Source organism: Arachis hypogaea, chromosome 3 (genome assembly GCF_003086295.3).
Source record: "Arachis hypogaea cultivar Tifrunner chromosome 3, arahy.Tifrunner.gnm2.J5K5, whole genome shotgun sequence".
Taxonomy (NCBI): Eukaryota; Viridiplantae; Streptophyta; class Magnoliopsida; order Fabales; family Fabaceae; genus Arachis; species Arachis hypogaea.
This window is the reverse complement of record NC_092038.1, coordinates 10,245,147-10,267,835: the sequence shown is the minus strand read 5'-3', so window position 1 is coordinate 10,267,835 and position 22,689 is coordinate 10,245,147. Positions and strand designations below refer to the sequence as shown.

Below are 22,689 nucleotides of genomic sequence, written 5' to 3'. Positions count from 1 at the left end.
TTTTGTTCCAATTTATTCATCAAAAGCTAAAATTGCAACTAATTTAGAATTTCAAGCCGAACATCTTAATTAGTGACATTGTCTTATCGAAATTCTTAATTAGTGATTATAACTATCATTTTAATCATGAAATTATCAACAATTAACTTAAATTTTAATAAACTGTTCTTATTAAAAAATTTATCATTCCAATTTCATATGATGATAGATTTTTAATTTGTTTCAGTGCGACAAATTTAGGTAGATGTATTATGACCATCACATAATTTTGGAGTCTAGATCATCATGTTCAGTTTGAATTTGACCTTAAGCCTTAGTTACATTTATTCAACAAAAAATTTAAAATGCAAAATACTGAAAAAAATGGACAAGGAATGCAAATCGTCCTATAACCATGTAGATGATATCTGAATGAGCTAAAATTCTCGTATCAAAACTCTTGTTTTTTTAGTTAGTATTAAGTCTGATGAGAATAATATTCTACAACCAGCAATTCGTTGATTTTCAAATCAATCCATTGACTATCTATTATTTGATTTACTAATCCTTTATATTGGAATGGATGAAGGGTTAAATAGTTTGGCAATTCCTCACGTGGGGCTGAATTCAGAGAATTTTGAATCAGAACTTTCGATTTTTGTTCATCTTTCGCTATAATAATATCTTGAGGTTTGCAGCAATAATTTGACATAGCTATCAAATATTGGAGTAACAGATTTAGGAGCTAGAACATACATCACTAGTACCATGAAGCAAATTATTGCTCTAATTGATTAGCTTCACAGGGTCATGGCCTTTAGTTGGGCACTGTCACAAAGACACAAAGGAAGGTAATGTAGTTTGTAGAGGCGTTCTCAGAGACCATGATGGTAAATTTTTTATCTGTTTTAGTGTGATTTTTTTTATTTTTGTCAAGTTTTAGTGCGAATTTGGACAGTTGTACTATGACTCTGATAGAGCTCTAGGCCATCTTGTTCGATTTAGATTTGGCCTTAAGCTTCGGTTTCACTCATATATGCACGGAAATGGACTTTAAAGCAATAATTACACTTTGCTGTTAAGACTCCATAAACATGCATTCCACAAGAGTTTTGGTTTTGGCTATCGAAAATTGGAATAACATATTTAACAATTGAAACATACATTACCAATATCGTGAAGCAAACGCTTGCACTATTTTATTCCTCCTTGTATTGCATTATGTTTTCATTCTAATTCCATAAGCATTTATTTTTTTTAGAGTAGTCTATTATTAGTCTTCTATTTTTTAGGTGTTTACGCCCCGTTGATTATAAAAAATAATTTATTTCTTAATTAGGTTCAAGATTGTTGATGTAGCTAGGTTCATTTTTTTTCATATCGAAAAAAAAGCATGATGTAACACAATAAAATGGACGTGTGGCAAAAATTTTCACTGCTATGGTGGCAAAAATTTTTACTACTATGTTAACAAATACAAATCGTAACCTACGTTTTGAGTTTTTAAAAATTTTTTGTTTCTAAAAATAACCAAATGCTCGCTGCATTTTGAGTTTTCGTTTTGAGTTTTCTATTTTTATTTTATTTTAGAGTTGGCTAAACGCTGGTTGTGTTTTTGGAGCAATAATAATTAATTTTTTTTGAAACCCACAAACGTAGGTTGTGTTTTAAGAGTGTCAGAAAATTTTTCTTAAAAGCCTCAAAACGTAGGTTGTATTTTGTATAGAAAATAATATTTTAATCGGAAGCCTTGCTTATAAATACAAAACACAATTTTATCCTTTTTCACTTCTCCTCTTGCTCTTTCTTGTATATAGTTCATAGTTGTGAGTCTTTTTGACAATTAGTTGTGTCAAAAAAATCGGTTATGTGAGGTTGAGGTTATGGAAGGTGTTGTAAATTTGTGAGTGTATTATAACGGTGAGATTATACCAAACACACACGAAGGAGTGACTTTTGTTTGTGAATGTCCGTTATCGTTTGCTATTCCATACACTATGAGTTTTGTAGAGTTGAAAAATGGTCTTTGTGATAACATACAAAGTCATATTTCGAAAAACGGTGAGCAACATTTTATATAGGAATTCTGTACAAGTATTTGGTAGACTGATACAGCTTTAAATAATCTCCATCACTGACGACGCAAGTATGCAGTATATGTTCTGTATTTATCGACAAACCTGATTTCACGTGCCGATGATAGAGCTGTACGTTGAGTTTGAACAGCAAATGTGGATTGATGCGGTTGGCGACGATGTCAACGTTGATGAACTCGGGGATATAGATTGGGAAGTAGATAACAATGACAGTGAAGAAGAGTTTGAAGCCAACTATGAAGTCGATAACGAAAATGATGATGGAGACTTGGCAGGCAATCTGGCGGTACAAAATGAGGCGCATGCGATTGTAAGTCAGCACCCCTTTGGCGTTCCATCTTTTATGTGGACTCTGGATCTCGAAGTCATGCATATCTCGAAATTTCCTGAGTATGCGAATATCGGTATATTATCTTATGGTTATTAGTTAAGTTACCACTACCATTAATTTTATTTGCCTTGTCTGATTGACGGTGGTTCGCATGTCGTAGGTGAAGGCAACGTTGCAGCAGAAGATGGTGAGTTTAGTGTTAGAATAGAATTTGGTTCTAGGAATTCAGTGATATCTGCAATCAAAAGCTATACTATCTCTAGAGGAGTTGATTACACTGTTTATGAGTCTGAGTCATAGACATTCAATGCGGAATGCATAGGTTATGGTGCAGGGTGCGATTGGCTTATCCGAGCTAGCTTGATTCAAAAGAAGGAGTGTTGGGAGATCAGGAGATACAATGTCAAACACACATACACCATGGGCACGATTTCACAAGATCATGCCAAGTTGGACTCAGACACAATTGCAGATGCCATTAGGCAATTAGTTGAAGCAGACCCGTCGATAAAGGTGAAGTCTATTATTGCAGAAGTTCAGTCCATGTTCAACTACACTGTAAGTTACCGCAAGGCTTGGTTGAAAAAGCAGAAAATCTGTCGCAAAAGTTTTTGGTAATTGGGAAGTTTCTTACCAAACTCTGCCAGTCTGGTTGAAAGCAATGACTGCAAAGATGCCAAGATCTCGTGTCCAAATAAAAATGATCCCCATTTACCGTGAGAGTGAGGAGGTTCAATGTGTAAGAGTTCTCCATCGCATTTTTTGGAGCTTCTATCCATGTATTATAGCATTTAGGCACTGCAAGCCACTGGTGCAGGTTGATGGCACACACCTGTACGAAAAATATAAAGGTGCATTTCTAGTTGCGATTGCACAAGATTGAATCCAAAACATTGTGCTTATTTGCATTTGCGATAGTCGAGGGTGAGACGGCAGAAGTGCGGAAGTTTTTCCTAACCAATTTGTGGAGATATGTTGTTACCATTGATGGCGTGGGCATTATTTCTGACTGTCATAACTCCGTCGACGCAGCAATAGCTCGCAGTAACGGTGCATGTTCACTACTAAGAGCATGGCACATGTTCTGCATCAGGCACATCGGGTCCAACTTTTTAAGGAGGTTCAAGGCTCCGTATTTGCATAAACTTGTGGTTAACACAGGTATTTGATTTCGCTATTATGGTTTTATTCACATTAATTTTGTGGCATCTACTTATGATTAAATGGTTTGTTCAACAAGCTATTCTAGGACGGAACAGGAATACAACAAAAACTACCAACAACTTAAGGAGTGGGGTGCGGCATATACTCAACTCAATGGTGCGATGAGATCGGTGTTCAGAGATGGGGTGTATTTATCCAGTGGCATAGTCTGTGTCCAAGCAATACAAGATAAACTACAACAGACTACTTCCTCGGTGTCTTCTTTGAATACAAAGATGGGTATATTTATCCGGTGGCGCATTCCATGTCCGTAAATTATACGAATGACCCTGAGACACTCCGACATCCAAACTGCCGCCAATATCAGAAGCACTGACATCTGGCATGCTCGTACTGCCAGTGTCATACAAACCAGAATCACTCATCCCCGGAGCACTCGGTCCACCGTAGTCAAACCAGTGCTAAAGGTGATGTCCCGAAAATTCCTCTTCCTACTGCGGGTATTCATTCAAATCGAATAACTCGATACGCGGTGGTGCGGAAGAACAAGGATGATCTATGTTGAGTTAATTAACTAAATTAATTATTGATGACAAACATTATTTTTAGCAAAATAAATAATTAGAGTTGTTTAATTAATAAATATACATTGCTAATTATTTATGTTATGTTGCAGGCCATAATTCAAGTTAAGCAGCCCAAATGGTATGAAAATAATATAGTAAGGCTGATGGGTAAATAAACTAGCACAGCCCAAAAGAAACAAAGCCAAAGGATCCAATAGGCCAAACGGGTTGCTTAATAAAAACCGGATCCAAGCCCCTATCCATCCCACAAAGCTTCTCTTGTAAGATTGAATTTTTCACTCCTCCAAAGTAAGCAACGTTCCTCTCCTCTCAAATCAAGTCAAATCATGGCATCAGAAAAGTAAGAAAGAGAAAGAGAGAAAAAGGTTCCTCCCTAAGCTAGTAACCAAAAAAGCAAGAGAGAGAGAGTTGAAGATTGAAACACAGAAGCTAAAACAGAAACTCCAAGCTAAATCAAGCGTAAGAAAGGTAATCCATCTCATCTTGCATGCATCAGATCTTCATCCTTTCTTCCCAACTCTCTGCTCTATCCGAAAATGGCATTCAAAGGAAAAGTTGATCTTTGTTCTTCACTGCTATAAATCCACGGTCACAAGAGATTCTTGGGGACCAAGTTGCATCTCTATGGTTCAGATTTGGTTGACCATTGAAAAACAATTTCGGTTACTCCTTCATGGCTTTCGGCCAAGTTGGAAAAGTAAGAAGCAAAGGTCCTACTTTGATGTTTGAAAAGAAAAAGTGAGCTTGTGGGTTGGTGAAGGTCAAGGCTCAAGGTGTTGACCTTGGAAGAAGAACCAAGGAACATGCAAGGCGATAAAAAAAAGGGAAGCTTGCTGTTCATTCAGAAGTAAGGAGAAAAAAACCAGAGTGTGAGAACAGTGTTCTGTTAGGAAGTTCATCTACTTGGATAATGCTTTCTTTCAAAGAAGCATTCGGCCAATACTAAAGAACTCAAGCTGAGGTTTGTGAATCTGGTTTTGCACATAGCAAAGAGGCTGCTGCTGAAGTCAATCTCCTTCATGTTTTACTGATTGTAATGTACTTTTCTAAGTTTATCTTTCTGTAATTTCTTGTGAGAAAAGGCATTGTGAGAAAGCTTAAGAAAAAGCCATGAGTGAAAAAAGGCTGAGAGATACACTTGAGAGAAAAGCCTAGAGTTATTTTCTGATTTCTTTAGGTATGTCTATGTCTTGTATCTTGTACCTGTAAGGTATCTCTTTCTTAGTTGGGTTAGCACTAAGAGGTATAGTTAGGTACTAGCATAGCCAATGTCAAGTTAGGTTAGAACTTGAGTGTGAAAAGATTGGGTCAATCCTGTGTTATTGGTGTATGTAATACTGTTAACTATAGTGAAATTCTTCCATAGTTGTGGAGGAGACTGGATGTAGGTTGCATAGCACAAGGCAACCGAACCAGGATACTTGCTGGTGTTAGCTTTTCTCTTCTCTGCTGTGTTCTGTTTTCTAATTTTTATGAGACAAAAACAAATTGTCTCATAAATTTTTGATGCTCAGTTCAAACAGAATCAGAATTGCAAAGTTATTTTAAAAGGGTAATAACAGCAAAATCAAAGGAAGGCATAGATTCAACCCCCCTTCTCTAAGCCTACCACAACCTTCAATCTACATGACCGGATGATCGATCCATGTCGAAGTCACTGACATGACCTGATGTGGCATGACGAGAAGCAAAGTGCTTAGAAGCAGCAGGCCCTTGCTGTTCTGGTGACGGAAATAGATAATATGTATCTCTCAGGACCTGAGACAAGCTGATGGTGTCAGATCCATCCAACGGACTAAACTGACCATCTGCTGAAATAACCATCTGTTGTATGTAGGGTTCAGCTGCCTGAGGTGGTTGTGGTTTCGGTATGTATGGTTGTTGTTGCTCCCACGCCGGTCAATGATGTTGGTCGTAGGCCGGTGCTTGGAACTGCTGGACATATGCCGGGTCTTGAAAATGCTGCTCATACCTTGGCATCTAGAACTGGTGCTCATATGCCAGGGCCTGAAAGTGGGTCTCTTAGCTATGATTTTTATCATAGTTATCAGAACCGAACCGGTATGACCAAGTCATCGGATCACTGATTCAACCGGTGGGTCACTGATTCACCCGGTTAACCCGATCATAAATTAAAAAAATTATAAATTATAAAATTATATAGATAAAATTAAAATAATGTCTTAAAACTAAAAATTCAACTCTTTATAAACATTAATAATTTAATATCAATTTTTAAACTAGTTTCTCATACAAAATACTTTCTCAATTTAAATAAACAAGGACGAGCGAAAAATAACACAATCGGTAAATCAAGTTCAATGGGTGATATCAAAGTCAGCATCAATATCTTCTTTGGAGCTTGATCAATATTTCCCTCATTTTAAAATTCTAGCAAAAGAAACAACCACCAAAGTTTTTAAGCAACAAAAGATTTAGCTATTCAAGTATTCAACAAAAAAGTTTTTAAGCAACACAGCAACAACCACCAGAGTTCACTGATGAGAATCAACAAATTTAACCACTCAAGTATTCAACTAATCAATATTATCTAGCAACAAAATTTAACTCATTGACGTTATCCAGCAAAAAATAATTTGCTCTGGTTCAGCTACTCTAAAAAATTAAATACAACAGCAACAACCACTAGATTCAACAATTCTAACTAAAATTTGCTCAAGTTCAATAACAACTCTAAAAAAAATCAAATACAACAACAACAACCTCTAGATTCAACAACAATTCTATCTAAAATTTGCTCAGGTTCAGCAATAACTCTAAAAATCCAAATGCAACAGCAACAACTTATAGATTCAACAACAATTCTAACTAAAATTTGCTCAGCTTCAACAACAACTCTAAAAAATTAAATACAACAGCAACAATCACCAAATTCAACAACAATTCTAATTAAAATATGCCCAAGTTCAAAAATAATTCTAATTTCATTGAAATTACACTGAACCAATGAAAGAACAGGGTCGAAAATTGAAGGGAGCTCACTTGGTTGACTGGTTTTGAGACCACGACACAAGAATACGATGACCACCACCACCACTCGAGGGAGCAGATGCTGCTTGACTAGTTCCGGCGTCTGCTTCTGCCGCCGACGAAGTGAACGTAGGAGCACGAGACCGCGAGGACGACCGAGGTGAGGGGACGAGGTGAGAGACTGAGAGACTGACGAAGTGAGGCCGTGAGAGACTGAGAGTGACAACTGACGCGGTAAGGGAAGAGACGAATGAGTGATGAGGTGAAGGTGAGAACGTGAGCTACCGTGAATGATGGACTATCGAGCTCGAGAGAGAAAAGACACGAGGCTAGCTGGGTGTTAGGGGTGGGTTCAAATTCCATTCAGATTAGGGACATTAGCTATTAGGGTTTCATACTTTATTCATTCAAATCAACATAGGGGGAGAGGGGCTTGAAATGATGCCGTTGCAAGCATTTAAACAAAAAAAGTGACCCGGACCGGGTTAAATCAACTGGCCAAGTCACCAGTTTTAAAGTCAAATCGGGTTTTACCGGGTCCAGTGCTTGTCCAATTCGGCAAGTGGCTCGGTCCGGCTAGGTGATCAGGTGACTGAATTTTCGGTCGAACCGACCGGGTCGAGTCGGGTTTGATATCACTGATTTTTATAACAATTTTATAACAAACATTACATTGACTAATAGGTCTAAAATGAGAAAAAATTTTAGGTCTATGTACTTTAGGAATAATAAAGATGAGAGTATGGTTAACTGCTGAAATAAGAGATGGTTTCCTAAAAATTCGCTGAATCCAAAGAATGAGAGAGTCTTTAATAGTATTAAAACGGAAATCACTTCATCAAACACATCAAGGCATCAAATGGAATTAAAGTGAATTAAATTTAGCAATTTAAAGGCCTAAAAAGCATGTTTTCATGTTATGCACAATTTAGGAAGAATTCACAAAACTATGCTATTTTAGTGAATAAATGTAGAAAAAATTAATAAAATCTACCAAATTCAATACAAAATAAACCATAAAATTGTGGTTTATCAAGTATCCCATGAGAATTGGAAGAACTTAGCTGGTAAACCATCCCGACTAGGTGCCTTACAACTTTCCATATTAAAGACAACATTTTAACTTTATCCATGGAGACATTTTTTTTCATATAGTCCAGATCAGCAACTGAAATAGAAGAGAAAACACCTGGAAATAGGAAAAGGTGAAATCTCATGTTCCTTACAATATAACATTTTGAAAAAGGATACATCAATGGCCTTAAGAGTATTGGGATTATCAATCCAATTGCCATCGGTGTCCATGAGAGCCATAACTTTATTCCTTCTTCTCTGGCCATTTACATTTTGATGAAAATATTTTGTATTTTTTGTCACCAAAATTGATAATCTTGCATCTAGACATCTGCTACCAGTATCTCTCCTTCTGAATAATAATAGTTTCATATTCCAATCAAAAGTCCTTTTGAAGCTTATTTACGAAAACGTTATATTCTAACGAGAGCTTCTGATTTATTCCCTCCATTCTATGCATGATAAGATTTTTTCCCTAAAAATATGTCCAAAGATGTCTCCTTCTCTTTTCCAACTATCGTCCACCAGATTTTTGTAAATTTTATGAAGAATTCATGGTGCTAAAAAACGAAAAGGTTTCTCTCTCTTTCTACCATCAATTGGTTGAACTCTAATACAATAGGTAAATTGTCTGATATGAGTTTGGGTAAGTACTTAACTCCCACAGCAGCAAAGAGATTAGTGAACTCCACGTTGCACAAGAACCTATTAAGTCTCCTTTTAGTACCTCCTCTTTGCCAAGTGAAAGGTGGACTACAAAAACCCATGTCATTTAGCCGATAATTAATAATGCAAGCATTGAACTTTTTGTAATCTTGGGAGATGGTTGAGCTTTCCTCGGTGTCATTAAGGGATAAAATAGTTAAAATCCTCTCCATCACACTAAAGCTTAGAAATATTAGATGCTAAAAACTCAAGGTCATCTTAAAATTGCCTTCTTTTCACCAAGTGGGGACTACCATACATGACAGTGAACCACCTCGTATTATTTCCAGAGTTAGATATCTTTATGTGTATGAATTGTTCTTGAATGTTGTTGGGTTTAACATTCCAAAAAGTCTTATTCCACAAGCACTAAATACCCTCGAGAATCCATTCACATCACTTATACACCAAGAGTCGAAACCCATCTTATTGATAATATTTTCAACTTTTCTACCTAAGACATGAGTTTCAATTAAAACACATAAGTTAATCTTATATATTTGAGAAAGATCTTTAATAATATGAAGGAACCCTTAACAACTATTCCTCTACAATTTTAAACCAATAAATTCATGATAAACATAAAAGTTAAGGGTTGAGAAAACATCCTAATAAACAGAAAAAAGCTCAATCCTCCATAGGCTTGGAACTTAAGGGAGATTCCCCCATAACTATATGCTGCTCTTGTGCATTCATATCATCATCTCCGTGTAAAGGTTTTGGTTCCCCTAGGTCAAGAGGCTATTTGATAGAGCTTCCTTCGAAAAAGTGTTGAGCACCCTGTCCCCTTATTTGAGCGACAATAGAGGAAGTAATGTATCACTAATGTCAGTCACAAAAACAAATTTACCATTTTCATACTTCTTTGCAAGAATATTTTGTAGCTTACTAAATTTCTTCCAATAATCTTGATATCCTCCTTTCTCGCTTATCTTGATGTTTGAGCTGTCCACATCAATAATGGGAGGTTGGATGTTTTTATTAATTATAACTTGCTTGCTTTCTTGTTTAGATTAGTTCTGATTTTTTTTGTTTTTTCTTACTTAGATCGGTAACTTTTTCCTTAATGTGTGGAACCCCATATTTGCCTTTATGAGAAATCTTTTGAGCATTAAAAGTGTTGCTATTTTTTCTACCCATTTACAGAGTAGATCTTTCTCAGTATTCAAGTTTGTGTTTAATAACTGTTGGTGTATTAATTTCTTTTTAATTGTTGTTATTGTAATCCCCTTCATTTGAGGAACCAGGGTCTTCTTCAGACAAAACTTGATACCTGACCGAATAAAAGCTTTTTTTTTTCCTCTTGGATTCTCTTCTAATTTTTATTTGAGCTTCCTATTATTTCTCTTGATAAGCATCCAAGGGCCAAAGGGATTTCCTTCATTAATTCCATTATTTTTCCATTTCCAGCTATTTCTCCCTGATTAATGGATTCTATTTCATGATTTCTCGCTGCAAGAGATTCTTTCCTTGATTGGTGACCATCTCCCAACAGTCCACTCTTATTTCTCTTTCTAACGCATGCCTTCCTGTTTAATCTTTCCGATCGCCCTCTGTAGTAGTCTCCACCATGCGAGTAAGCATATCTCTAATTAGTTCATCACAATTTTTTACTTTATGACCGTAGCAACCACACTTGAAACAAATTTGATGGAGCCCTTTGTATTCCAATCTGGAATCCTTCCCAAGAGTCGAAAAAGAAGGGATGAGCTTTTGTTGCAGATTTATTTCCACGCAAATTAAAAAAAATGTACCTTTAGAGTGGATGAATGTGAGTTCATCAACCTTTACCATCGTACCTAAGACTTTTCCAACCTTCCACAAGAAATATATAATTCAACCAGAAGGTTAGAAATTCTCATCCAAACAGCCATTTTCTGAATATTCATGTCTTGGAAAATAAATATAGGCCTCCATCTCTGAATCAATAGGTAATGATCTGCAACCATCCATAGTCCCTCAAAGAGGGCATGGGAATAATCTCCTAATCAAAGAATCAAATTAAGAAGAAATCTTTCTCTAGTTTCATGACTTAGACCACATCTTTTCTTATTCAAGATTAAATCTTCTCCAATTTTTTAACCTTGTGGAAGAAAAATCACAAGCCCATTAACGACAGTATTAATTGAAGATTGCAAGGAGATAAATATTGGAAGTTATGTTAGAGAAAATCATTATTTAGATAGATTTGATTCTATTTTAGTTTTGATTCTGTTCTAATTTGAATTTTAAATTAGGGTTAGTATTTAAGGTAGAGGGAGACTCTCCGAAGGGGGCTTCTCCTCTTCGGCAAATTTGAGTTTTAATTTCTTAAGGATTTCAAGGACAAACATGAGTTTCTAATTCTCCTAAGTTAAGGTTAGGAGCTCTGTTGATTCTATGGATTAATGTTTTAAGCTTTTCTACCTTTGATTTATGCATTGATATCTTTTCAAGAAAATATTTTCGTTCTTCATCTTAAAAGGTCTAAATGTGTTGGGAAACAATTCTTCTCCGATTTAAATTTTTTTAACTTATTGAAAAAGTTAATTAATTGAATTAAACTTGAAAATCGATTCTTATAATTCTTAAGTTTTGAAACTGGATTACCTTCATTGTACCTGTCTTTCCATAGCTAATAGATTTAGATTCTTATCGAGAGGCTTCACAATAAGAGATCATTTTCAAGGTTTGCATCATTCATCATATTCTTCAAGCAAAATATCAATGTTAGGCTTAGGATTGAAAAGAATGTCTAGTTCTACGTTAAGAGCTATGAGATCTTCATCTGACTCATACTCCTCGTCAATTAGGTCTCCTATCTCTTGAAGATTCAAGTTGTCAAAATCATTGTCAACCACCATATCTCGATTAGACACCTTTCGACGAGTAAATTGTTTCTTTGACACGTCATCACCACTTTTATTATTGGATGAATTGAAAGCTATCTCTTCATCAGCCATGTTTTTATGGATCTAATTTGCCTCCACTTTCACATTGTATGTTAATGGATCTTCTACCATATTTTTTAATGGAGTTACATCATTTAGTTCATTCATTTTAACTTTTTTTATGTTTTTTGTTACTGGATCTTTTTGTCCAGTAACCGCTTCTCTAGATTGACAGTAAAGTTCTCAGGGTTTATAGAGAAAAAAATGGTCGTTTGTTTAAATTTAAAGCTTAACATTATGTTTGGATATAAGAAAAAAAATAAAAAAAAAGAAATAAGAGGAAAGAAAATGAGAGAAGAGAAAATAAAAGGAAAAATGGAGTTATTGTGTGTTGTTTGGATAAAAAGAAAATAAAAAAAATTTCCTTTGTTTGGATAGAAAAAAAAAATAAAAAAAATCATAATAGTATAAAATTACATTAATATCCTTATAATAAAAAATAGAAATATTTTTATTTATTTATATTTTATAGTATTTTATAAATATTATAAAAGATTATAATTTTATATATTTGATTTAAATTATTTATCTAATACATATATAATGTTTAAATGTGAATCTCTATTATAATAATATATTAAAATTATTAAACTAAATTTATATTAATAATTATTAATAATAATAAAATTATGAATAATATTATAAATACACAAAAAATAATATTTTTCTTCTTATTTTTTTGCTTGTAACGGAGAGAAATTTTTTTTAATAGAATTTATACCAAATTTTTTTTCTTTCTATTTTTTAACATCTAAACAAAAAAATTTCACTTTTTTTATTATTATTTTTTTTATTTTCTCTTAAACCAAATATAGTGTAACAGTATACTATAAAGGAAAAAAAAGTACATTGCAAATTTGCAATACATAAAATCATTAATGATGATTTAGGTCTTATTACCCGTCGTTCATATTATTGGGTTTGGCAAAATGAAGCAATCACCTGCTTCTAATCCAACTGTTACTATTACTGAGAATACTAACCTTGAAAATGGAAATTAACAAGAAGAAAAAGAAAAAAAGAAAGAAAAATTATTAAATAAACATGGCATGAAACAGAAGGCGGTAAACGTGTCACCTCATGAGTGTTACACCAAACACACAGGATTGTGATTCCACTGCATGCGATCCCACCCCGTCAACCAAACAGAACACACTAGTACAAAGTACAAACAAGTCAAGTGCGCCCCTTTTTATATTTGGTGATTGTTATCATGTCTAAAATTATTGTCTAATTTATTAGAAAAATTAAGAATTAATATTTAATTTTAAAATTATAAAAATAAATCATTTTAAATGTTTAATTCCATTTCAAAAAAAAATATACAAAAATTTGGCACCAAATTATAAATCATAAAATCCATTCTTATATTTTTTCAAAAACCTCACTATCCTGCGCCGGGTAAGCGTAATGCGCACCCACTACTATTTACCGTTTACCCTTTTCCCTAACACGCACGACGAGTGCGCTCTACGCACCTTGCGTGTCCAAGTCCAACTCTTTCTCATCTCTAGTTAAACACCGTTGACTACAATAAATCTCACACTTTTCCCATTTTTTCTATTTTCTTAACATTTTCGTTTTTCAAAATTTTTCTTCATATACTATGACCGCACCGCCACTCGCCGGAAAATCTTCGCCGGTGTATTTTCCAACTTCCGCTTCTCTCTTCGATAACGTCCTTTAGCTTTCGGTACTATTCTCTGTCTTCTGCACATATCTTCTTCCCCGCTTCTAGCTTATTGCATTTTGGCCGTGTCTGAAACTTAGGGTTCCTGGAACCCTAGACGCCGCTTCCGGAACTTCTCCATGACATTCGGAGTGAGATTTTGGAGTTTTTCAGCTGATTAGGTTGGATTGGTGGCTGCATCTTGTTGTTCTCTGTTTCTGTGATTTTTTTTTTCGATTCTGTTTACGGAAGTTCTTGAGAATGAAGCGATTGAGGTCAAGCGAAGATCTCCACTCGTACGGTGACAAGAATGGCTGCAAGGATTCGAATCTGAACCGGTCATTTTCGTCGTCGCAGCGAAACTTCTACTATAAGCCTGACAGTGCACCGCGGAAAGGCTCGCTATCTTCGTCATCGTCTTCTCGCCATGACAGAGATCGAACGTTGGATGAGGATCGGGAGGGTTCAAGGGTGATTCGGAAGCGATCGGAACATGATTTCGACGGTTTCGATCGGAGGAAGGGGTTTGATCGGTACAGAGACGGTGGCGGTTACGGCGGCGGTGGAGGAGGAGGAGATAGAAGTTTGATTCACCGGTCAGAGAGCTTCTGCGGAGGTTCGAGGAGGGAGTTTCCGAAGGGGTTCCGGTCGGAGAGGGACCGGCCGAGGAGGGAAGGCAGCGTGTCTTCGTGGCGGAGAGGGTTGAAGGATTTTGATGAGAACGGTGGCGGAAGCAGAGGGAGTAGTAGAGTTTCTTCGACGGCAGAGGAGAGGGTGGTGAGGTCGCCGAAGGGTTTGAGGGATGTGAAGTCGCCGACATGGTCGAAGGACTCAGAAAGTGAGCAATCGAAGAAGAGGTCTTCGTCTCCGAGAGTATCGCTGAGAGATGACAAGTCCAAGTCCAAGTCTAAGTCACCAACTTGGTCCAAGGACTCAGAAAGTGAGCAATCAAAAAGTTGTGAGCGGTCCAAGAGTGTTGAGCAGTTTAAGAGCGTTGAGCAGTCTAAGAATGTTGAGCAACCCAAGAGTGTTGAGCAGTCGAAGAGCATTGAGGTGAAGAAAACCGAGGAGTTGCAGGTTCAGAGTGGAAGCAGCAGTGAAATGGAAGAAGGGGAGTTAGAACCTGAGCCTGCTCCTGCTCCTGTTCCTCAGGCTGAACCAGAGGCGGCTCTCAAAGTTGCTTCTGAAAGTGAAGAACGCAAGGATTCTGCCCTTTTGGAGAATGCTGAGAAGGAAGTCATGAATGAATGTGAGGTCAATGCTACAAAGGCTGCAAAGGGCGATACACAATTATATGAGGAAAAACCTAATATGGACATTGATTCTGAGGTGAAAAATGCAGAAAAGGAAGCCGATAAGGTGCAAGATGTTCAAGACAATCCTGCGAAGGATGTTCCTGTTGCTAATACTGAAGTCAAACTGGCTCGTGATGTTGTTAATAGAAAAGAGGAGTGTTTGAAGGCTGACGATTCTGAGTGCAAGGAGGAAACAAAGAAGGATGCATATTTGGCGATGTCTGTGGTTAACGAAGAGGAGCAGAAACAGGACAAGGCTGTAGATTTAAAAGCTAGCGCAGGTCTTGACAAACCAGAGTTAAATGATGAAGTCTCAAAAGAGAATGAAGCTCCAAAAGAAGTGAATAGGGAATTCATGGCGGAGGGTGTGGCCAACAACATCAAGGATAAAGGGAAAAGCGTCTCTGTTACCCCAACTAATGTTGCCCATTCTTCAGAAGATGGCTTGTGGACTGATAGAGGATCAAGAGATCTTGCCACATGCTCTGCTGATGTTATGGACGGCCCTAGCACCAGAGGATTCGAGTTATTTTCTAGATCTCCTGTCAGAAAACCGGAGAAAAAGGAGCAGTCAGGTCTCAGCAAGAAGGATGATGGTCTTGGAATGGAGCAGCTTGATCTTTCTCTTAGCTTACCAAATGTTCTGTTACCTATTGGTTCTCATGAGATGGCAACGCAAGCCCCTGGATCCCCCAGTCAAGCTCGGAGTGTGCAGTCTTTAAGTACTACATTTTGTACCAACTCAGATGGTTTTACTGCATCAATGTCTTTTTCAGGTTCCCAATCTCTCTACCACAATCCAAGCTGTTCTCTAACAAAAAATGTAGTTGACTATGAACAATCTGTTGGCAGCCGCCCCTTATTTCAGGGAATTGATTGGCAAAGCCTATCTCAGAATGATCCCAAACATAAAGAAGTTCCTTATAGCAAGATAACTTCTGCAAATGGAAATGGTTCATTTTACCAATCTCAAGCATCATGGGGTGTTTTAGATGGTCAAGTTGTGAAGGGTCAACAATCTAGGGTCCTAGAAGGAAGCTCAAAAATGGGCAGCGGACTTGACAGGCAATTGAGTTTTCAGAAGCAGTTTTCGGGACAGTCAAGACGCCATGATGATGTTAGATCTCCTACACACAGTGCTGGGTCTCATGACATTGGGTCAAATTATAGTCGTGAGAAAAAGGGGGAAGCCAAGGATAGGAGTAGTGGTAGTTTGTATCGAACTACTAGCCAAAAGGAGCAAGAACAAATTCTGATGGGTGGAATTGACTTTGTTGAGACTATCATTGCAAAACTGGTTTCTGAACCAGTGAATGCGACGACTCGAAAGTTCCATGAAATGGGAGGACAGCCTGTAGCGTTTCTGAAGGAGGGCATTAGGGAAATCATGCTTAATCCAGATAAGCACGGGCAAATACTTGCTTTTCAAAAAGTTCTGCAGAATAGGTCTGACATAACCGTGGATGTCTTACTAAAGTGTCATCGAGTACAACTGGAAATTTTGGTTGCTTTAAAAACTGGTTTAACCCATTATCTTCACATAGACAACAGCATTCCATCTTCTGATTTAGCTCAAGTTTTTCTGAACCTAAGATGTAGGAATCTTTCATGTCGAAGCCAATTGCCTGTGGATGAATGCGATTGCAAGGTTTGTACACAGAAGAGTGGTTTTTGCAGGGAATGCATGTGTCTGGTGTGTTCTAAGTTTGACAACGCATCAAATACATGTAGTTGGGTTGGGTGTGATGTTTGCCTTCACTGGTGTCATACTGACTGTGGGTTACGGGAGTCTTATATTAGAAATGGTCACAGTACTACTGGGACAAGAGGAATGACAGAGATGCAGTTTCATTGTATTGCTTGTGATCACCCGTCTGAGATGTTTGGCTTTGTCAAGGAGGTGTTTCAAAATTTTGCAAAAGATTGGCCAGTTGAAACCCTCTGCAAGGAGCTTGAATATGTGAAGAGAATTTTTAATGCCAGCAAGGACATGAGAGGGAGACAACTGCATGAGATTGCAGATCAAATGCTACCAAGGCTGGTAAACAAGTCGAACCTTTCTGAGGTTTTGAGGCACGTAATGTCTTTCCTTGTTGGTGAGTAACATATTTCTTGATAATTACATTATTGATAAATTACAACGCTTTGTTATTTCAATACTTTTAGCTGAATTCTACACTGTATATCGGTAAAATTTCCACAAGAACATATGGGTAAATCTTATAATACTGAGTTATATTTGCTGGCTGAATGACATACACCAAAAGGTTTTGGTTGTCAGATTTGAGTGAATTCTGAAAACTTGAGAACGGGATGAATCTGAGTATGGTAATTTGTTTTGCTCTGCAGTGTGTCATTCTGTTATACACTTAGATCTGTATTTTATGTAATTTGAACTCTATTCATGAATTTAAGTCGAAGGCAGGAAATCTAATACTGCAGTTTTTCGTATTTGTATCATGCCTAATTGCCTATAAAGCATACTATTTCAGATCTCAGATTGTGCTATTTCCTAAGTTTGATTTTATTTTTTCATGTTTAAATTCCTAGTGCTTTCAAGCTAAATTGTGTTTGCATCTTTTTACCCTACATGTTGTCCATATTTCAGATGGGGATTCTTCCAAATTAGCCATGGCTACAAACTTATCTGGGAAGGAACGAAGTAAGGAAATCAAAGGGGTAGCTGGGCCAAGCCAGGAAGCTTCTTGGCTGAAATCTACTTATTCGGAGAAGAAACCTGTGTTAGAAAGGCCAGCAAACATCCTTACCAGCTTTGATCAAAATGATAAAAGGACACTGGCGCCTGAGCTGCAAATGAGCATTGTCCCAAAAGACTTCTGTTTTGATGAATTGGAGAGTGTAGTTAAAATCAAACAAGCAGAGGCTAAAATGTTTCAGTCACGTGCTGATGATGCAAGAAGAGAAGCTGAAGGGTTGAAACGTATTGCCCTTGCAAAGAGTGAGAAAATTGATGAAGAGTATACTCAGCGAATTGCGAAGCTGCGACTGGGTGAGACAGAGGAAATGCGTAGGCAGAAACTCGAAGAACTTCAAGCATTAGAACGGGCACATCTGGAGTATTTCAACATGAAAAGGAGAATGGAGGCAGACATTAAAGATCTTTTATCTAAAATGGAAGCTACTAAAAGGAGTCTTGCCCTGTGAAGCTGACAACACTCTAGAATAGTTCTTTCAGGTAAATGTAATCTTCCATCTTATAATTTGTAGGTTTCAATTCCATCTTAATGTTATGAGTTACTGTAGTTTCTGATCCATAGATTGATGTATCTATCTGCTGTTGTAGTTCATTTGGGATTTAAGCTGCTAACCAAGATCTTGTACAGAGATTCCAACAGTTAATTACTCTTATTAAACAATTGGAATTACAAAAGCTATTTAAACTAGATTACTATTAAAACACCCTTGCAAGAATTCCCATTATTTGGCTGCATTTGCTAAGCAGCATTTTTCTACCGACTCACAAGAGGAAAAGGATAAACTTAGCTACATATTGTGCTTTAAAAGTTTGCCTAGAGTCGAGGCCTTAATCTTCGGTGTGTTGTTTTTATCGCAAATACTCCACGAAACTTCTGAGAGGGTTTTTTACTGTTTTATTTCATGTGTTGGTCTATCGTAATGCTCACTGTTTATCATTCCAATTTTTATGCCAGTTTGAATTTTGAGAGTAAACTATTATTTTTACCTATGAAAGTTTTATACGCTGACAAATTTACTCACGAAGAAAAGAAATTGAAGTTCTACCAATGAAAATTGAAGTTTTACCGATGAAAGATGAGTACAAAATTTTTCAAATACTAAAAAATTACTTAAAAATTCTAAATTACCTTCTTCCAACCTCAGTTAACCTCACTACTTATTACTCCCAATCACCAATGCAAGTATAAGCAACAAATTATTTTTCTTCTGAACAAAACTCAACTACTTGATTGTTTTGTTTACCTCCTTGATTCTGATAATTGTTCCCTCCTCCCTTCTTTCCCTCCTCCCTTCTTTCCTCCACTGCCTTGCTTTTCGTTACCTCCTTCACCACCACTGCCACCAACCCCACCCTTGGGAGCATTTGTGAACTGTGATGGTTCCCATTCATCATCATGTTGGACTTTCCGTTCACCATCATGGGGCTTGGGGCTGCTTCATCTTGTTGGGAGGAGGAAGCGTGTCTATGTCATCGTCAAATCTATCGTCGTCATAGTCCTCATCATCCTCATCAAACACATGGTCTACTTTGTCATCGATGAAATCCTTGAAAAGAACAAAGGCAAAGTTGAGATTTGGGAGAGTGGGTGTTGATGTTTGGGGAGTGAGACAGTGAGGTGATAGGGATTAACAGGAACAAATGGATCAAGATAATTAGGGTTAGAAAAAAGATAATTTGAAGTTTTTAGGTAATTTTTTAGTATTTGGATAATTTTATCGTACAAAATTTATTATAGGTATAATTTTAATTTTTTTTTGGGTAGATTTATCGGTGTTTAAAATTTTTAAACGTATCCTCTCCATTTTTTTTAACACTTAAGAGAATAAAGTGTGATTTTCCACCTTTAATTTTATAAGTGAGACAAAAAATAAATAGGAGAAGGAGAGCAATAAAAAGTGAGATTAAACACTGGATATCATCCAATTTTTTTCACATGACATAATGTATTTAGAATCATTAAAATAAGTTATTAATGTATTTGTGTATAAATATATTATACATGCCAATGAGTTATAGTTCAAATGGTATAATCTTTTGATACTCATCTAAGAGATTGTAGGTTTGAGTCTCTTTATTTTTGACAAAAAAAAATACATATGATTTAATTTATTTTTAATGTATATTTATATTTTAATATTTATTTTATACTAATAACTAATTTTAATGATTAATTTTAGTGTATATGTAGTATAATTGATTTAGGATAATTAACTATTTATTATATGTTGGATATAATTATTTTATCATCAATATAACAACCGGCAGGGGCGGAGTTAGATAAAATATTAGAGAGGGGCCAAAAATATTTATATAATAAACTAAGACTAAAATAAAATTTTAAAAAGGGGGCTAAATTAAAATTTACATATAATTTACATGTAAAAAAATTAAAATTAGAGGGCCATCGCCCCCCTTTCCTACCACCTGGCTCCGCCCCTGACAACCGGTAATTAAGATGAATTAGTATATGTTCCCGTATCCTACACGGGATAATACATAAAATTATATAAAAATTTTTTATTAAAATTTGAATGAAAAATATCTATAGTAATTATTATTATTATTATTATTATTATTATTATTATAAATATTTTACAACTTAAAAATATTAAAAATAATTAATATTTATTTTAATCAATTTGAATTGGATGAATGGTCATCTCATTTGTCCATTTAAGCAAGATAACAATCCATTAGTTAGTGGCAGACCCTTAATAAATAGAGTATCAATATATGGTGGATTAGTCATCGACTTGTCGAGTTAGAAAATCCGTTGAAAAAAATTGTATTTGCCTTTAAAATAGATTAATTTTCCATTAATAGCAATACTTATGGACTTTTGTTTTGTTAAAATTTACTTAGGACAATTTTATTTGTTGGTATCATATTCATTCTTGAAGTCAAAACAATATGATCAATACTGTTACTTGTTAAAACTTCACATTTTATGAAATGATTTCTAAATTTTCAAATTCATAAACTTATGTCATTACAAAAATTATTAGATCGATCGATTAATATTTATTGGTAACATAATGTACCGAAACACCATCATTGAATATTAGTTAGTGTGAAGAGAAACCAATAACAACTTTTGTTATTCAATATATAATTTATTCTATTAAAAAATAAATTAATATTTTTTAAACTTGTAAATACATTTTTTTCTAATTTCTTACATTATTTTATTTAACAATATTTATCATTAGAAAATAGCAAAAGACCATACTATTTTACAATATATATGATGTGCAAATTAATTTTTTATCTTAAAATTAATTCTGGTTAGTGAGATAAAATTTAAAATATTTTTTTATTTTCTTACTCAAAATTAAATTTAAATTTAGAATTGATTAACAACTTATTTTTTTAATTTCAATAAAAAAATAAATTGGTTCGATATAAAATATTGAGCATTTAATAATTTTAATCATCTAAATTTTAATTACCAAAAATTGGATTAAAAATTAATTATAAACTTAATAATTGATAATATATATTATATTATATTAGTACGTAAATAATAATATTCAATGTATTAATTATTTATTTTTTTGACAGATTTAATGTATAATCTATTGAGAATTGATTTATTATCCAAAATTTCTTTCATAAACTTTGTAATATGTGAAAATAGTGATCTTATTTTTTATTATTATTTAAGAAAATTCTCATAATTTTTTAATTATGTAATTAACTTAATTCATAACCTTTATTATTTCTTTTATACTAAAAAAATATCAATTTATATTATTTACATATTTTTTTACTACTGTTCATATCCTGGCCCAATAACAAAGGCCCAGGATCAAGCAAAAGACCTAATCCAAAGGGTTGGGCCTCACCAGTACCAATCTTCATCCTATGAAGTCGGTATTCACCACGACCTGCTCTAAAGAAGTCGGGGACGAGATTAGCTGGCGGATAAACACTCATTCCAAATGAGTAACTACCCCTAGAATCTCTCTAACCACTTCCACAAGCCATATCTTAACCTCCCTAAGATAATGGGACGGTTAACACCCTAAAAATATGGCACTACTCCAACAGTGGTTATTGGTTCACCACTATAAATACATTGACACCCCTCAGGTATCTCTAAGTCCAATACTCTTTAGACCTGCTCACACCCTTGCTAACTTAGGCATCGGAGTGTCTTTGCAGGTACCACCCCCATCTCTTCGTACAAACAAGTCGGACGGAGTCTCCCGAGTTGCATACCCATTCGGAATCCTCCTCCTTCACACATTTGGGCCAACCAACGCCATCCAGCCCATCAATCTCCGATTACCCACCGTAACATTGGCGCCGTTGCCGGGGACCCGAGAGATCAACCAGTGATGGCAGACAGATCCCCCGAAGAGGGTCATGTGGAGACAGATTCTGAACAAGAGAATCTAGACACAGGAAATAATGATGCAGACTTGACCCTCCACCAGGGAATTAATGATCAACACAGGGAAGGTACCTCCGGAGTAAAAAACCCGAAGGTAAACTCTTCAGAAGGGCGCGAATCAGAGAAAGAGGGGCCATCCCATGTAACTGAACTCATAGGATTAGTCCACAGTCGCCTGGAACAATTAGAACAAGAACGGAAGCGACAAAAGGAAACCGAAAAGAACCTAAAGAGGAGATGGAACGACGAAAAGAGTTAGAGAGAAAACTCTTAAAGTTAGAATCCTCCCTCAAAGGTCACAACTCCCGTGATGAACGAGAAGAGCCGCCCTTAGGAGGGGAGGATCCTTTCAGCGAGGACATAATGAGGGCAAAAGTTCCGAAGAACTTCAAAAGCCCCGATATGGACCTCTATGACGGAACCACGGATCCAAAGCATCACTTGAGCAATTTTAAAAGTCGGATGTACCTAGCTGATGCTTCCGACGCTACGCCATGCAAAGCTTTCCCGACCACTCTATCAAAAGCAACGATGAAGTGGTTCGACAGCCTCCCCCCGAGGTCGGTTAGTAGTTTTGAAGACCTCTCAAGGAAGTTTTTGATGAGGTTCTCAATCCAGAAGGACAAAGTGAAACATGCACCGAGCCTCCTGGGAATAAAACAGGAGGTCGGAGAATCCTTACGAGCCTATATGGAAAGGTTCAACAAAGCATGTTTAGAGATTCAAGACCTGCCCACAGAGGCAGTCATAATG

General features: G+C 36.0%; 1 protein-coding gene across 1 annotated transcript; it reads left to right on the top strand.

Annotated features, from left to right (window-relative positions):
• Positions 1-13,373: 13,373 nt before the first annotated feature.
• LOC112789425 (protein OBERON 4) lies at positions 13,374-18,239 on the top strand. The gene is made up of 2 exons (XM_025831309.3): positions 13,374-16,917; positions 17,430-18,239. Exons 1-2 carry the CDS (start codon positions 13,788-13,790, stop codon positions 17,984-17,986), a joined length of 3,687 nt encoding a protein of 1,228 aa, XP_025687094.1. The 5' UTR covers positions 13,374-13,787; the 3' UTR covers positions 17,987-18,239.
• Positions 18,240-22,689: the final 4,450 nt, after the last annotated feature.

What these genes read in the sequence shown, in the direction of transcription:
- LOC112789425 (XM_025831309.3), top strand. Translation starts at nt 13,788, where the DNA reads ATGAAGCGATTGAGGTCAAGCGAAGATCTCCACTCGTACGGTGACAAG. An exon ending in CGTAATGTCTTTCCTTGTTG is followed by an intron (nt 16,918 to 17,429) that starts GTGAGTAACATA and finishes TCCATATTTCAG; the next exon opens with ATGGGGATTCTTCCAAATTA.